General features: G+C 38.9%; 1 protein-coding gene across 2 annotated transcripts in view; it reads right to left on the bottom strand.

The window, feature by feature from the left end:
* Nucleotides 1-11,235: 11,235 nt before the first annotated feature.
* Nucleotides 11,236-18,720, bottom strand: part of LOC109237711 (serine/threonine-protein kinase GRIK2-like) — a 16,546-nt gene continuing 9,061 nt past the window's right edge. For both annotated transcript variants that reach the window (XM_019404052.1, XM_019404053.1), the window contains exons 8-14: nt 17,046-17,133; nt 16,733-16,857; nt 13,840-13,935; nt 12,339-12,405; nt 12,146-12,261; nt 11,976-12,054; nt 11,236-11,715 (exon numbers count right to left, since the gene is read on the bottom strand). In XM_019404052.1, coding sequence (XP_019259597.1) covers nt 11,564-11,715; nt 11,976-12,054; nt 12,146-12,261; nt 12,339-12,405; nt 13,840-13,935; nt 16,733-16,857; nt 17,046-17,133 — 723 coding nt within the window. In that variant the 3' untranslated portion in view covers nt 11,236-11,563. The remainder of the gene's footprint in view (nt 11,716-11,975; nt 12,055-12,145; nt 12,262-12,338; nt 12,406-13,839; nt 13,936-16,732; nt 16,858-17,045; nt 17,134-18,720) is intronic.

Below are 18,720 nucleotides of genomic sequence, written 5' to 3'. Positions count from 1 at the left end.
AAAGAAGAATTTCCTTGATTGTTTTCTCGATATTTTCTGCCTTGTAAAATTCTTGCAATGACTTCATCCTTTTTGACTGTGTGTTTGAGATTTTTTCTTTGACATTGCTCTGACTGAGTTTGAATAAGTTCGAGATTTTACGCATAAATCTTTTCGGGCTCATGCCGGATAATGGTGAGTCCTGGAGCCATTATTTGTTTGGTCGCGGGATAATCGAACCCTTGGGTTCGAATTGAGTGAGAGCGAGGTCTCGAACCCTATTTGTATCGACCTTTTAGGTTTACTAAATCGGCCCTTAGGCTCTTTTATATTGGCCCTTAGGCTATTTTAGGTCGGCCCTTAGGCTCTTTAAACTGGCGAATTCGGCCTCTAAAAGGGCTATAATTTTTCCCTCTTTTCGGCTAAAGACTTAGTGAAAATTTCATTATGCCTTAGCATATGTTTTTTGTACCCGTTGGGTTTCTCGAGGGTTCAATCGATCAGAATCCAATTTTTTCTTAATCCGTTTGTGTTAGGATAGTTTGATACCTCTTGAGGCTTTTCCGAAGGCTGATATTATCGAAGCCTTTAAATTATTCGAGGGCTGATTTTATCGAAGCCCTTTTTTACTTGCTTTGCCAAGGGTAGCCTTATTTAACCAGTTTTTCAAAGTATTTGAAGGCCTTTAACTTATGGCGGAAGTCGGACGTCTCCGAGCCACACTATTTTAGCCGTAGCCTTTTTATATGACCGTAGTCTTTAATATTGTTGTAGCTTTCGGGTGTGTCTCTTGGACTTGTTTCCCAATAACCTTTCGGACTTGTCCGAAAGGTTAGTCCCTGAGTATGATGGCCTTGGCCTTTGCGTCGAGGGATGCCTCTTTGAGGTCTTATAAATTCGAGTTTAGACAATCGAATGTGTTGACTATCGATGGCTGTCCCCGAGTATTCGTGGTGTATTCGCATTTTGGCCCTTGAGCCGTTTCTCACAGAATCGCAAGCATGGAGTTCGTTTAGTAGCAAATTTCTTTGAGACACAAAGTGTTTTGATATAGAAAGAATGCTTCTTGAATAATTGATACATGCGTACATGTTTTTCCATTGGGGCTCGACTATTCTATATGGACACGGTTCATCTTACCGTTTGGCCCTTTACAAAGTTTTCCTATCGAGGCCCTTTTTGGTGTGAAGTATTTTCCTTGAAAATATAACCTCCGAGGGTGATGCCCCCCACCCCCCCCCCACCCCAGTATTCGAGGTTGATTGAAAAGAAGCCTTGGATACTGTTGAATTCTCCTTAGGTAGCACATAGTTGTTGCCTCGTTAAAAACCTCGCCGGAAAACCCCATTTGGGATAAACCCCGATCTAAGGGAAAAAGAGTGCAACGCATGCTTTAAAACCTAAGGTCTTCGTGTATAAGTGTGCCCTCGTTGTCTTCGATCAAACATCTGCAATGAGTTAGTCTTAAATACAAATGGAAAAAAGAGAAAGTCATACCTTCGCAATAATACCGTTTGAGTAGTGATACATTCCAATTATTTGGCAATTGTCCACCTCCCATCGTGCCAAGTTTGTAAGATCCTTTACCGATAACTCTGATGACTCGGTACGGTCCTTCCCAATTTGGGCCTAGTTTCCTTTCATTCGGGTCTCGAGTATTGAGGGTGACATTTCGTAGAACTAAGTCCCCGATTCCCAAGTGTCGAAGGTTAGTCCTTCTATTATAATATCTTTCGATTCTTTGTTTCTGCGCCGCCATCCAAACAAGTGCAGCTTCTCGTTTTTCATCTAGTAGCTCGAAGCTAGTATTCATAGCCTCGGGATTTGACTCCTCCGATGCATGTCAAAATCTGGCGCTGGGTTCCCCGACCTCTACCGGAATCAAGGCCTCGAAGCGGTATACTAACGAGAACAGGGTCGCCCCCGTGCTGGACTTTGATGTTGTTCGATATGCCCAATGAACCTCGGGTAGAACTTCTCTCCATTTTCCTTTTGCATTGTCCAACCTCTTCTTTAAGTTTTGAATGATAGTTTTGTTTGTTGACTCGGCTTGTCCGTTCCCGCTCGGGTGGTACGGTGTTGATAAGATCCTCTTTATTTTGTGGGCTTCGAGGAATTCGTTTACCTTGTTGCCGATGAATCGCTTCCTGTTGTCACATACGATTTCGGCAGGTATCCGAACCGACACACGATGTGGTCCCAGATGAAGTCAATAACTTCCTTTTCTCGAACCTTCTCGAAGGCCTGTGCTTCCACCCATTTAGAAAAGTAATCAGTCATAAACAAAATAAATTTAGCTTTACCTGGGGTCGTTGGTAGAGGGCCGACGATGTCCATTCCCCATTTCATGAAAGGCCATGGGGACAGGACTGAGTGAAGTTGCTCCCCGGGCTGATGAATCGTCGGTGCAAACCTTTGACATTTATCACACTTTTTAACAAACTCCTTAGTATCTTTTTCCATGCTATCCCAGTAATGCCCTGCTCTAATAATTTTGCGCATCAAGGACTCTACGCCGGAGTGATTCCCACAAGTGCCTTCATGGATTTCTCGTAGAACATAATTGATGTCCCCCGGCCCTAAACATACTGCCAACGGTCCATCGAACATCTTCCTTTACAATGTTCCATCTTCACCCAATGTGAACCTAGCAGCCTTGGTTCGTAGATCCCTCGATTCTTTATGATCCGAAGGGAGTTTTCCACTTTTTAAATATTCGATATACTTATTCTTCCAATCCCAAGTCAATCTTGTGGAGTTTATCTCGGCATGACCCTCCTCGGCCACATATCTCGATAATTGGACGACAGTCCCCGGGACGATATCATCTTCTTAACCTGATGACCCCAAGTTAGCAAGTGCATCGGCCTCACTGTTTTGTTCTCGAAGAACATGATTTAGAGTCCACTCCTTGAAGCGGTGCAAGGCTACCTGTAGCTTGTCCAAATATCTTTTCATCCTATCCTCTCGAACTTCGAAGCTTTTGTTTACTTGGTTTACAACCAAAAGAGAATCGCACTTGGCTTCAATGATTTCTGCCCCCAAGCTTCTAACTAGCTTGAGACCTACAATCATGGCCTCGTACTCGGCCTTATTATTAGTCAACCTAGAAGTTTTGATAGTTTGTGTAATAGTACTACCTGTCGGAGGCTTAAAAAAAATGCCAAGCCCGGACCCTTTCACATTCGAGGCACCGTTCATATAAAGGGTCCATACCACCGATGATGTACCCGATTTTAGCAAATGTTCTTTCTCCACTTCGGGTACGAGGGTCGGCGTAAAATCGGCCACAAAGTCAGCTAGGATTTGAGACTTGATGGTCGTTCGGGGTTGATATTCGATATCGTACCTGCCAAGTTTAACGGCTCATTTGGCTAATCGGACCGATAGCTCGGGCTTATGAAAAACATTTCGAAGGGGATAAGTGGTTAACACACATATGGGGTGACATTGAAAATATGGTTTTAACTTTCTAGATGCACTTACCAATGCAAGTGCCAATTTTTCTAAGTGTGGATATCTAGTTTCAGCATCTCCTAGAGCACGACTTACATAATAGATAGGGAAGTGCATACCTTGCTCTTCTCGAACTAGTACTCCACTTACTGCTATCTCGTACACAACCAAATATAAGTAAAGCTTTTCATCCACCTTCGGAGTATGAAGCAGAGGTGGGCTCGACAAGTATCGCTTCAATTCCTCCTATGCTTGTTGGCGTTCCGGGGTCCATGCGAAATCATTTTTCTTTTTGAGCCAGGAAACGAACCTGTGGCTTCGATCTGATGACCTCAAAATGAATCGACCCAAGGCGGCTATTCGTCCTGTTAGCTTTTTTACGGCTTTCACACTATCCACGACTGTGATATCTTTGATGGCCTTGATCTTGTCGGGTTGATCTCGATTCCCCGATTAGATACCATGAAGCCGAGGAACTTGCCCAAGCCGACTCCGAAGGCACATTTTTCTGGGTTAAGCTTCATCTTGTACTTCCTCAAGATTTTGAATGTTTCCTACAAATGAGTTAAATGGTCCTCTGCGCGCAGGGACTTAACCAACATATCGTCAATATAAACTTCCATTGAGTTACCTATCTGTTCCTCGAACATTTTGTTAACTAAGCGTTGGTACGTGGCTCCAGCATTTTTTAGCCTGAAGGGCATTACATTGTAATAGTATGTTCTTAGTGAACGAGGTCTTCTCCTAGTCCTCAGGGTTCATCTGAATTTGATTATACCTGGAGTAGGCGTCGAGAAAGGTGAGGATCTCATGGCTGGTCGTGGCATCGATCATGCGATCAATGTTAGGCAGTGGAAAGGAGTCTTTAGGGCATGCCTTGTTCAAATCCTTATAATCTACACACATTCTAAGCTTGTTCCTTTTTTAGGGACTACAACTACGTTGGATAACCACTCGGGATATTTTACCTCCCGAATGGACCCTATTTTAGAAATTTAGTAACCTCTTCCTTTATGAATGCATGCTTCACCTCGGACTGGGGCCTTATCTTTTGCTTTACTGGTTTGAACCTAGGGTCGAGGCTTAGCCGGTGTGTTGTTATTTTCGGCTGGATCCCTGTCATGTCTAAGTGGGACCAAGCAAAACAATCCATGTTATCGATAAGAAATTGAATGAGTTTTTTCCTGAGTTCGAGGGTTAATCCAATTCCCAGGTATACCTTTTTCTCGGGCATGTACTCGATCAGTATGACCTGTTTCAGCTCCTCGACCGCTGACTTGGTTGCATCTGACTCTTTGGGAAAAACGAAAGTTCGAGGAGTAAGGAGATCCTCTTCTTCTTCTTCGATTACCTGCTTCTCCGATTCGGTCGTGGCTGGGGATGGTGATTGCTATTTGGCTGTCTGTTTATCTTTGGTGCTGGGCTTTTCTATGGTCGAAGGCACTGGTACCCGTATCACCTCATCGACTGCAAATATTTCCTTTGCAGCGTGTTGTTCCCCGTAAACTATTTTCACACCATCCACTGTTGGGAATTCCATCATCTAATGAAGGATTGAAGGTAATGCCCTCATGTTGTGGATCCATGGCCTCCCGAGTAGTGCGTTATATCTCATGTCGCCTTCAATGACATGGAATTTCGTATCTTGGATGGTCCCGGCCACGTTTACTGGTAGGATTATCTCCCCCTTGTTGTTTCACTTGCCATGTTGAAGTCGTTCAAGACTCGAGATGCAGGTACAATTTGGTCATGCCTCTACGACCCTCGATCTGATTATGTTTGCTGAACTACCTGGATCCACGAGAACACGCTTAACTTGAATTTTATTTAACCAAATAGAAATTACCAGGGCGTCATTATGCGGTTGATAAATGCCTTCCGCTTCCTCGTCATTGAACGATAGGATGCCCTCGGGCATATAACTCCGAGTTCGTTTTTCTCTGGTAATCGACACCTTGGTACGTTTGATTATAGGCCCCAATGGAACATCGGCACCGCCAACGTTCATATGAATTACATGTTGCGGTTCTTCCTCCTTATTCTTTTTGTTGGCGTCTCTTTCCCCGAAGTGGTTCTTTGCTCGATCACTGAGAAATTCTCGAAGATGACCCTCGTTGAACAATAGAGCTACCTCCTCCCTCAGCTGCCTGCAGTCTTCGGTCTTATGGCCATGTGTGCCATGTTATATACACATCAAGTTTGGATTTCTTTGAGAAGGATCGGTTTGTATAGGCCTGGGCCACCTTGTGTCTTTGATCTTTCCAATAGCTAATACGATCCCCGATGCATCAACACTGAAATTATACTCCGATAATCGAGGTGCTTCCGCGGGATCGGTGTGTTTATCAAAAGCATTCTTACTCATAAGTCCCCGAGAGCTTTGACCTCGATCATTTCTTCGATCGTTCCGAGGAGCATTACGCCCTGAACCGTTGTTTCTCGGATCCGCGACATATGGCTGATACCGTTCCATGTTTGATCTCGGTTCCCTATTTGTATCCCCTAGGGCCTTCACTACCAATCTATTAGGATGAACTGAACCCGAGGGGGCTCCCAACTGGTCGTCATCGACCCTGATCTTCGATTGGTAACGATTATGTACATCTGACCAAGTCAAAGCTGGGTACTAGATCAGATTTTGCTTCAACTGTCGTGACGCGATCGAACTCCGCTCGTTCAAACCCCGTGTAAAAGCTTGCATGGCCCAATCATTCGAGACTGGTGGCAATTCCATTCGTTCCATTTGAAATCGGGATACAAACTCCCTTAGCATCTCATCATTCCTTTGTCTTATCTTGAAAATATCTGATTTCCTTGTCGCAACCTTTATGGCCCCGGCGTGTGCCTTTACGAATGCGTCTGCTAACATAGCAAACGAATCAATAGAATTCGGTGGCAAGTTGTGGTACCAAATCATTTCTCCTTTTGACAAAATCTCCCCGAATTTTTTCAACAGAACTGACTCGATATCATTATTATTTAGGTCGTTTCCTTTAATCCCGCAAGTGTACGAGGTAATGTGTTCATTAGGGTCACTCGTCCCGTTGTACTTAGGTATATTGGCAATACGGAACTTTTTAGGAATAGGCTTCGGAGCCGCACTCGGAGGGAATGGCTTTTGTACGAATTTCTTGGCATCCAAACCTTTCAAGACCGGGAGTGCTCCCGGTATTTGATCGATACGGGAGTTATACGTCTCCACCTTTTTGTCATTATCCTCAATCTTTTTCTCCCCCGACTCAATTCTTTTGGTGAGTTCTTCGAGCATCCTCATAATCGTGGGGTCACTCCCAGATCCATTACCGTTTGATCTTTCAGGCACCGACTCAGTACGGCGAGTGATTTCTGGCTCGACTACACTTGGAGTTTTATGCTGACTTTGAAGCTGAGCGATGGAAACCTGTTGAGCTTGTAACATCTCGAATATTACTTGAAGTCTAACTCTTCCATCTCCTATACCCGGTGTTCCTTGGCCACCAGATCGGGCTTCCCTACGTACACTTCCTCCGGGGTCTGCGCCTAAATCGGCATTCAAAGCAATGTGTGAGCTAACATCAACTGGTTCCACATTTAGCACATCCCCTAGGTTAATTGGTGGTACACCGGCCCCCGGAGCGATTACGTTGTTGTTTTCACGGTGAAATCCAAGACCGTCATCGCCGTGTACGGGTGCGTTTTGTGAGTTTGGCATGTTTTAACCTGAGAACAAAAATTCTTGACAAGAACAAGTATGAAAATAACGTGTGTTATCAGAATCAGTACTGAAATAATCACTATTATCTTTAGCCCCATGGTGGGAGCCAAACTGTTTACCTCGAAAATACGAGTAACAATTAAACTTGTTTATGGTTTTAAAGATACGTGATTTAGTTCAATACTAATTAATAACCAAGAAATCTGAAGTACAAATAAAAGAAGTAAGTTGAATCAAACCCGTATTTAAGCAAGTTTCGACCTCGAGCTGTGATGGCTTCGAGGTTGGTCAACAAGAACAGTAAAATAAAAACAATGAAGCTAAGAGACAATTCTGATGAAATATGAGCAATAAAGTAAGAGAGTATATTCTTTGCTAATGATTGATGATGGTTACAAATGATTGGGGTCCCCTTTATATAATAGAGGAACCCTAAATATGGTACATTTCTATTTACAATAAGGAATCTTGCTGTTTAACCGCCTAGTACGGATTTGTACTAACTGGTATACGAATCTATTCTAGAATTTACGCCATGATCTTGGGGACGTGGCGAAAATCTTGCTCTTTCTGTTACAAATCCATAACGGCATCATCTCGGGGTTGGTCATACTTGGCTCCGATGTTACTCGAGCACTTAGATCTTCGAACCTCGTATTCTGCCTTCGAGCTCGAATTCGGTCTATATTGAACCTGTTCTCGATGCGACCTCTCGAGCCTACAAAATCGGGGGCGTATGATTTTGACCGTATACATAGATTTATTATTATTTTGACAAATTCATCTTACTATCATGTTGTTATTTATGCAACCTTTTACATGGCTTCTCGCTGATGTCCCTTTTTGTTTCTTTTCATTAATGTGGTGCTTCTACTTTTTTTAGCGAGGTCTATTGGAAACAACCTCTCTATTTCCACAAGGTAGGGGCAATGTCTGTGTACAGACTACTTTTCCTAGACCCCAATATATGGGATTAGATTGTTGTTGTTATTGATTATTATGATTGATGGTTGAAATTTGTTCTTGATAATATTTGGGGGTTATATTTCAAATTCAAGCTCATTTGGAGTAGATTTAGGTGTTAAATCGTGTATAGGATTATTGAACTTTGAAGATCAAGTTTCTGTTTCTGGGCAATTTGTATTTCAGATCTATTTGGCCTTAAGTGTATGAAAACATTGATTACACTTCAGATTTATTTGGCCTTAAGTGCATCTCAAGAACAATTTTTTCACTTCAAACCTATCTGGCCTTAAGTGCATGAAAACATTGATTGCACTTCAGACCTATTTGTCCTTAAGTGCATCTAAAGTATATTTTTTTTCACTTCACACATATTTGGCCTTAAGTGCATGAAAATATTTGTTGCATTTCAGACCTATTTGGCTTAAATGCATATTAAGTGTGATTTTTACATTTAGATAAGTGCATTGCACTTTAGACTAATCTTTTTTCAACTTCACACCCGATAAGTCTGAAGTTGATCCTACTTGTAAATTTTTATGCAAAGTGGATATAACTTCAATAGGTTCCGTCTGAATTCAATATTTCCTTTATCTTTTTTTTTTCTTTTCTTTTGGGTGTGGGGGAGTCATATTACCTGTCAGTGATAGAAAAAAGAAAGAGAAAGCAAAAAGGAAGAAAAGGCTTGGATAATGCAAGAAAAAGCAAGCTTTCTTGATAAGAAGCTTCATCAACCCTAAAAAAGTACTCAATTCACATAATTAGGCTTAAAAGTAAGATTAGGTGAAGAATGCAAATGACAAGACAGGCTGCAATGATAAAATTGGTAAACATGCCATTCCATTTTTAGGTGGCAGTATTTAATCGAAATTTAAAGAATAAAGTACCAATATTGTCATTCCTATCATACAATTAAATGAGAGGCAGTGAGAGTTTCACATGTTTTTCATGTTAACCCCTACATAAAAATGCATAGTTTCACATCAAATTGGTCGTAACAAGTCATGTCACTAAGAATAAAATAAAAATAATAAAGATTAAATTGGTTTTAAGTATAAAAAAGGTAGCATTTCTTTCTTAACACCCTAAAAAATGTATGCAAATAAAATGAAATGGATGAAGTAATAATCAGAGGCAGGCAAATATGCAGCCATTGACTGAGACATCCAATCCCGTGCATGAAGTACATTCAAAAATTGCCCATTGTAACATAGCTTCTTCATTCAATAAGGAATTCAAATGGCACCAATTTTGAGAACATTAAAAACTTATCCACCAACTGCATATTGGGAAAAGGTAACCAGTAGGAAAATATTAATCCGGACTCCTTATTTACGCCAAGAAAAACAATTTAGCAATATCATAGTTGCAAAATTAAAATGAAGATACATATTATGATTAAGTGATAAATATTTATATAAAAGATGCATTTCTGATATTATTTACGGTTTCTTGAGCCGAGGGTCTATCAGAAACAGTCTCTCTACACACTCCCCTCCCCAGACCCCACTTATAGGATCACATTGGGTTTGTTGTTGCCGTACACACTCCCCTCCCCAGACCCCACTTATAGGATCACATTGGGTTTGTTGTTGCCGTATTTGTGATATTAGTTTGCTTGGTGCAGATATTGAATTTGAGTAAAAAAAAAATTGCAATGTTAAGAGCCCGTTTGGACATAAGAATTTTTCGAAATCAGTGTTTGGCGATAAAAATTTTAATTTTCACTTAGAAGATGAATTTTGGAATTTTTTGAAAATTTGAAGAACTCCAAAAGCTGTTTTTCAAATTTTTCACTCAGACGACTCACAAAAATTCAAAAACAACCCAAAATTAAATTTATGTCCAAACATAACTCTAATTTTCAAATGCCATTTTCACTTTAAAAAAAATTCACTATTTTTGGAATTTTACAATTCTTAGGCCCAAACGCCCACTTACGCCATATCTTGAACTTAGGATAAATCGAATTTCGAGACAAACTTTTTCCAAAAAGGAACTTTCTGTCAATATGAATGATAGTAATGTCAGGTGGTTTATTTCTAAACGCCCCCACCAGTGAAAGGGAAGGCAAATAATATCAGATACTTAAGGCCTTCTTCACCTTTTATGTTGAGTGGTCCATTGATGCAAGTAAATGTCAATCTGGTAGTCTTATTGTGCAGAATAATTTCTAAAAGCACATAGTAATACAAAGCTGTAAATGCTGACCACAGAAACTATAGAGAAATATCATAGGCTTATACAGTGGCAGATCCATGTGTATTCTGCAGGTTCAACAGAATCAATGGCTTCTGACTTAGAACTCTATAAAGGGCAGCTTGGTGTACAAGGCATTATGTGTTTACGTAGAATTCGATACCTAAGGGGTGTGATATAGACAACATAATTAATACAAGCATTAATGACTACTTCCATAACTTGAAATTGTAACCTATAACTCACATGAAAACGACTTTAATGTTAGTTCCAAGCTCCTCTTCTTACTTGTACTCTATAAGAATGTAAGAAACAAGTACAAGTAAAATAGATACAGAGATTTTAGAATCCACACTTTCATCTCAAAATTTAGCTAACGTTTGGACATAGATTTGATTAAAACTTGAAAAAAGAATTTTTGAAGTTGTATTGAAAAATAATTTTTGAAAGTTAAAATTGTATTTGTACATGCATTTTATTTAAAGAAAAGTTGAAGTTTTGTGAGTGGAAGAAAAAATTTCACCCAAAAACTGCCTTAAACCAGAATTTGAAAAATTTTGAACTTTTTTTTTCAAAATATGATCATATTCTCATAAACAAACAATGTTCTCAATTTTTTTTAAAAAAAATACGAAGCCAAAATCTATGGCCAAACCAAAGCTTAATAATTTCTAACTTTTGAATTCATTTCTTCAGGGAGATTAGAAAAAACTTATTATGAATTCGATACTAGGCTAATAAGTTTATTGGGTACAAAGTTGTCCCTTCTTTACATGATCGTAGAATTTATCCTTCTCTCTGATCTTTGGCTGAGGGAGTATGAGAACTCAAATGTTTTTCAAGGGGATTATGATAAAGCAAAAGGAGACCTTGATTGTTTGGCTTTCCCCTTCTTTTCTTCTTCTCTCTTAACGAGGAAACATCTAATAATTTGTCTTCTTGACTGAAAAAAGCTTACTTCCATTCAAGGGAGAATGTCTGATATAAATTTCAAAAGTTAGTCCACCATGATATGAGATATGAATAAAGATTATTTGAGGCACAAGTCGTCTGTCTTCCAGTACTAACTACACTAGAAATATCACAGAATTTACTTAACCTCTTACCTCTCATGCTCTACTATCCTATGTTATTTTGCCTGTATAACTGTATTCTTTTGCTTTCACAAACAAAGCTTGTTGGAAGAAACATCGTAGCTACCCTTCCATAAAAACACACAACTCGAAAACTAGAAACACAAATTAAAAATCACAGAACATCTTTCTGTTAGCTTCAAGTGAAAGTATCCTCCATTCTCCCATCAGATTCTTCCTTCTGTAATTTTTTGCGCTGGCACCAACATAGATGCTGAGGGATGGGACCTTCATTTCCGACAACCCATTCATGCTCGGACACACTCTTGAGTGTTATCCTTTTTGCTGGATCTGCACGAGCCAGTACTTGTTAGGAGAACCCCGAGGGAGAAAAATACATATTATAACTACCAATAGTCCAATACGCCTCAATCCCAAGTTAGTTGGTTTGGCTATATGAATCATTACTATCCATGTAGCTTTGCTTAAGCCCGTCTTAATCCCAATATATTATAACAGAAATAAAAACTTGAGCCGAACACGTTTCCACAAATTCAAAGCATACGCAATAAGACAGCAGAAGGCAAATGCCAGTGGCATGAGAGACAAACCTTTACAAAGAAGCCCCTCGAGCAAATTCTTCAGCAGGGGATTCATACCATCAGGGAGAGCGAGGGGGTTATTTACTATCTGGGAATACAAAATGAAGGGTGTTAAAAGAAGCTTGAAAACTAAGGACTTAACCTTGTATAATACATCTGGAACAAGAGTTGACCCCTACCTTGTCATATGTGTCCTGGAGTGTGTCTCCGAGAAATGGGTATTTTCCTAAAACCATACAGTAAAGGGTGACACCAACTGCCCATGTATCAGCAGCTTTTCCATGATATGTTAGTCCTATTAATAAGAAGAAAACACTTCAGTAAGTAAAAAGATTATTTAAATGTCAATTTTGGAGGACTGGAGACTCTAACCTAAACAGCACTCAGGAGCAGTAAAAACCGGAGTGCCAGGAGACCGCCTAAGCTCATCATTATCATCCTACAAAAAAGCAGTTCACTAATGTTAGCAATTAACTGAAAGAGAAAAAAGTAAGATAAGATAATGGCAAATATAACTTAACCCAATCACCCTAAACCCTTCAGCCCCAGAATTTAGAACAAAAGGATATAGATAAACAGCATCAAGAGCTCTCTCTCCCAAGGGCCTTCAAATGCAAAAGGAATTTATGCATATTATTGATGAGTACAGCAGAGGCTGCCAGAGAACAACGAAGGTGACAGGAAAAATAACTTTCTCCAAGTAAAACCTGAGGGCAAGCTCTTTGTACCAGTACATATCAGCTATGTTGCTCGGGTACAGGTACGGGTATACGATAGATGGATGGATCTAGAGGTCGGATTTGTTATCTCATAAATTTTAAGATTCAGGGATATGGGTCGAAGAATGGATACGGGCGCTAGGATACGACCAATAAGTATATAAGAATAATATATATGACAATTAGTTATTTAAGATTGTTGGAAAAAAAAATATTTTCTGATTAATATGGTGACTTGAATCCATTATTGTTAATTAAGTTAAATAAAAAATGACTATTAGTAATTATAAGTCGATACAAGTATAGTATTAGTATATTTTAATCTTAGGATTCGGGAGTAGGGCCAGGTTTATTGGTACGGGTATTAAGATACAGTCAAGAAGAAATGTAACTACGACCTTTAAAGTATATATTTTGACAATTAATAGAAGTTATTAAATTAAAGCTAGTATAGTTACATTTTTTGTACACACTTAATATTCCATATATGTATTATCTCATATAATAGCAAAGTGTTCTAGTACTTTACTGAATGTACATACGACAAACCTAAAATCAAACCAAATACCCAATCCACCTATATTTCTTGGCCACAGGTGTAGTCAAAATACCAAAGTTAGGGTCACCAAATTCAGTGCAGATCCTGCACTCACACCCAAATCGTGTCGGATCGATGGTGTGGCAAGAATTTTGAAGGGTCCGAGCAACATATCACATCAGAAGGAGAAAGAGAAAGCAGGGAAAGCAGGCAGGTGGAAGTTAGACCCACAATTCACACTCCCTGCTTCCATGCAAACAATGCGCTGAACAGGGCCAGTGATCCCTGAGATACATATTCATCTCTCATATATCTAACAGCTCACAAAATGATGCTTGGACAATAAATTAAAAGGAGTCAGATCAAGTTCTTTCCGTAAGTGCAGAACAGATACAACAGAAGTACAGTAACTAACATACGCTACGTGCCGAATAAGTCAAGGGAAGCACGCAACTTTGAAAGACCCACAGCCTACATCCCCAGTGGGAAAAATGAAGAAAATAAACTCAAAAACAGACCCTTGTTCATCAATCTACATAAAAGGAAATTCAGAAGAAAACCATTGTTCCTTTTTAAGTAATAAAGCCGAAAAAACCATTGTTGAAGAAGGTCATACCTCAAAAGCTTGGCTAACGCTGAAATCACCAATCTTCACCCTGCCAGAGGCCGTAACTAAAAGATTCTCTGGCTTAATATCCCCATGGATTATATTCTGTTCAAGAGAAGAAGAACAAATGTATATGTTAAACTGCATAAAGCACATTACAGTGATCTATCAATGACATATAGGTATCTGCTAAGCCTTAAAATTAGTGATGCGTGATTTAAGGAATCTAAAGAAAATGCTTGTGTCCAAAGGTTTCATCTCCGTGTTCACATTTAACATAGTAGTCATATCAATAAACCCTGCAGGAAAGAAAGTGACCCCTCACTTGGGTCCCCGACATTCTTATACCTCAAGTTAAAGGCCTGCCCTTATGCAAAGAGTATCATAGGCAGCTTATGACATGCTTACAACTAGCTGAACAAACAATTTCTAAAATGAAGAAATGTTATTTTACTCTTTTACAAGTGAAAATCGTCATGATTCAGGTCAAAATAGCTACTTTCCCCGGTAAACGGGAAAGAGGGAGGGAAGAAGGCCACAAAAGAAGATTCAAAAGTAAAAGACCACTTGCAAAAGACACCAGACGTAGTTGACAAGCCTAACAACAATAGCAGCAACTACACTACAATTTCAAGCTAGTTCGGGTCGGCTATATGAATCTCATAGACCATAATGCTCCACTAAGGATCGGCTATGTGAATCCTCACAAAACAATGTCACTCCATTTAGACCTGCAGCAATAAAATTTGAAGATTTAGGCCCTTTAGCACTAGAGTTTTCTACATTTTTCACAGAAATACGAATCATTAACGCGGCAAAAGACTCCTATCAAACAAAACCTTAATCACACCTAATTGGTTACGCCAATTTGGATCTTTTCTTCCATTATGTTCTATTTTGTATTAAGTCTGCATGAATTCCAAGAGATTGTAGGTCTTTCTAGATAACTTCCTTGCAAATGATTTCACACCAATGAACCAGTTTCTCTAACTTTTATCCTCTATTATGTGCTACTTGCACCTTCTGACTTTCATGAAATTCCTAGCTCTCTATCTTATATCTGAGATGTTGGAATTTTTCAAAACTCAGTGAATGTGCAGAAAAGAAATGTTAACCCCACTCCGACCACTGATAGAACTTTTACTTGTTCAAAAATGTGACACCCCCACCTGTTGTAATGTGGACGCACAGAGGTATTCAATTTGAAAAACCAGCTGCTTTTATGCTCACAACCTAAGCAAATAGACAATTTCAAAATGGGTTCAAAGCCCAATATACATAACACGTCCGACAAGTACTACCTGACTTAACCAAAATTTAACTACGAATCCCACGGGGTAACCGTGGAGTTTCTAAAGAATGGAATACAACATATCATCGGGACACAACCAGCTAAGGCAAGAGAATTAAAAACTAATACAAATACCGCCACCAGATTCATAATATGGGGCTTATCAAAGAATAGGAAAAGGTTGAGTCTAATGTATCACCGTCACACTGCACACTTGCATCTGTAAATTTAAATAAGAAAACATACAATAACAGAGACGTGAGTACATGATGTACTCAGCAAGTCTCATAGACTCCCTCCAAAATGTGAGAAGTCTTTCAGAAAATACGCATAAGATCATCTCAAAATCACAACCCAAAGTACATGTTTAATAACAAATCATAATCACATTCGTAAACAGTTCTCATTTTATTGCGGGTGTAGCTGCCATGGTAAACACATTTGTTAATACAATTGAAATAATTCTTTAAAACATATTTTGTCTCTTAGGCTTCAAGTGTAAACATAATCTCTTTTTAGGCCTCAAGCATAAATATACTCTCTTTCTACAGGCGGTTCTACTTAGATCCTTACTTAAATTCACCATAAGCATATAATGTGGTTGATCCAACCTCCCGATCAGCAAGGCTTATGTCGACTTGTTACACCAAGTATTGTCCGTGTAGGTCAAGCCAAACTCCCGCATGTCAGGACATGTACCAATTATTTTCATCATGTGATGTACATGGCGGACAAGTCAACCTCCCACTTGCCGAAGCTTATACCAATGTGTGGATTATAGTAGGAGGATTAAATAATAACGGGATTATTTAGTGGATATACTTTTTTGCTAGATGTTTAGTTCACAGGATTAAAAAAGGGATATACAAAGTATAATATAAAACATGTGTTTTGTTTCACAAAAGATAAACCTGGATTAAACTTCTATCTCCAATTTTCACATTGTCCTTCTTAAAGGACTTTGGGAGAGAAGTTTTGAAGAAGGGTATTTTGGTCATTTAATTGTTTTATCCCTGGATAGCTAATCCTGAGGTTATCATCCCAAATTGAGTGTGGTATAACTAATCACGAGATTGCTTATACCGGAAACAAAAATTCAAACAAACACGAGATTGAATAATCTCATATTCTATCACGGTTTTAATTTTCTCTAACCCATAAACCAAACGATCCCTTGTTGTATAGAGTGCTTTTGGTTAATACTTTCACTAGTTTTATCAAAGCCAAAACAACCTAGAAATTAAAGGTAAGCAATTCATTCCTCAAACACATTAAAATAGAGAACGGAATTGTACATGAGGAACAACTTACCAATCCCATACACCGAGATTCTAAATATTTAGTCAAAGTGTGCCAATACTTCAGATTATAACTCAACAGTCAATCAAGGATAACATAAGTAACCCAATACATAACTGGAAGTGGAGTTTCTCTGGACAAAGTATATGCCTTCAAGAATGCCCTTAGCATAAATTAGTGATGAAGCCTTTAAGATGAATTACATTAAGAAAAATCCACAAAAAGGTCATGATGCATAGAAAACCTCATGAGACATATGATTCAACAAAAATATATTTCTTTCAAAGACATGACTAAAAGACTAGGTCATACATGAGAATGTAGATACATCAAGCCGGATACCGTGTCACGCAAGTACGTCCGTGCCTTATGTTCTCCGAGACCACCTACCGGACCAGCACCCTCACAGACCCATTTTCCTTCAACGTATTCGAGAACTGTTTGAAACCAAAAAAGAAAAGGAAAAAACGCTTAGGACTTTCTGGGATTCCCTATTTATTTGTTTTTTGGATACTTTGGTTCCCTCTTTCCATTCACCAAAATATGATTCAATATACAGAGCAAGCCAAAAGCTGACTGATTTAAATGAGGTTGGTTTATAGGAAAAGGAATGTTCAAGGAATACCCATGTAGAAGTGATCCGTTGTTGGGTCATCAATCACCTCAATAAGATTAACTATATTGGGATGGCACAGCATTTTCATGATCAGAACCTGTAAAAATGGGAATAAACATTTAGGCCATAATAGTTTATGAGAATAGAAAATGGAATAGGTAGCTGTCATATAACAAAACAGGAGTGACATAGGGCCATCCATCAATCCCTCTCAAACTTAGTTGGCACACAGTAAAACAAAAGTAACCAGACATGCTTAACATATATAAAGACTAACACTACCAAATCTTACACAGTGAGGAGTCCTTTTTGTTCTTTATTGATAAATCAAACTGAGAAGCCTAAGGATAGCACAGTCAAAATTTTCAAGGTGATCTATGGCCATGGTTCAAAGTCAAGAGAATCATCAAGATTGTGTAAATATCACTTGTTATCAGAAAAAATTAAGAATATTATGCAGAATTTAGACATACAACAGTTGAATTTATCATTAATGACTAAGTCATTATTAAGAATTCCAAGAATTAGAAAAAAAATCCTTACTTCATAGTTCATATAACTAAGATCTATAAGTATCTATGCCGTACTTATTTAAAATAAAAGGGCAGCCTGGTGTACTAAGCTCCAGCTATGCGCGGGTCCGGAACTTATTTAAAATAAATAAACAAATAAATAGAGCCCCGTGTATGTCTTTAATCAGCCAATTTTAACAAGAAAATTTTTATTTTCTTCACTTTTAGCATGATATCAGAGAATCTACAATCTTGATAGAGACATAAGTAGCTTCTGCCTATTGATAGGTGACCTTCCGTCGCTTACCAAGCCCAAACTTTTCTGATTCTAAATAAGTTTACTATTCTTGCATCTTTCAAGTGATCGTTCTAGAAGAACCACTTTTATATTCAGTAATTGTTTGACTGCGCCACTTATTAATTACTACTCCGATAATATAGAGCCACTTCATAGTGATCATTCTATCAGCACCATCTCCATCTCTTCTGACGGCTATAACATTTATTCTTCTAACAACTTTTTATTTTGGGACAACAACTTGCATGTACCTCAACTAATCTACCTCCTACCAGCATAGATGTCGTTCACCAAAGCTTAGGCAAATCAAAAGAATTCACCTAGTATCCACTCTGCTGGGATTTGAAACTTGGCTCCCAAAATTATCATTCTTAACTCTTCGACCGCCAGGCCACCTCCTTGGGGCCTTTCTTCAAGCGATTTTTCGAGCAAAACATTTTTTTTCAAAACTTCTTTTCTTTTTTCTCCATGTATCAGAATCCTGATACTAAGTCCCTCCTCTAAATAAGACTTCCGGTCAATGTTTCGAAAAAGTTTTCCTCTTCTTTTTTTTGATAAGGTAAAGGTAAAAAAAAAAAAAAAAACGTTTTCCTCTTCATTTTCTTCATGGCACTAGAGTTTGGGTATTAAATCCCTCTTTTGAACATTGAATTTCCAATCATTGTTTCAGGGAGTAATTCTTCCTTTCATCATCGTATTAGAATTTGTGCATTGAGACCCTTCTCCAAGCATTGAACTACGCTAATGATGTTATGGAGAATTGTATCACTGTACCTCTTTATAGTGATCGAGGATAGATTCATTATCGCGTGTGCAAGCAGTTCAGCCACTTTGGTTGTGTATGTGTGTGTGTGTGGTGGGGGGGTGGGGGGGG

This window comes from Nicotiana attenuata, unplaced genomic scaffold (genome assembly GCF_001879085.1).
Source record: "Nicotiana attenuata strain UT unplaced genomic scaffold, NIATTr2, whole genome shotgun sequence".
NCBI classification, from domain to species: domain Eukaryota; kingdom Viridiplantae; phylum Streptophyta; class Magnoliopsida; order Solanales; family Solanaceae; genus Nicotiana; species Nicotiana attenuata.
The sequence above is the reverse complement of the archived record's forward strand: the minus strand, read 5'-3'. Positions and strand labels throughout refer to the sequence as shown.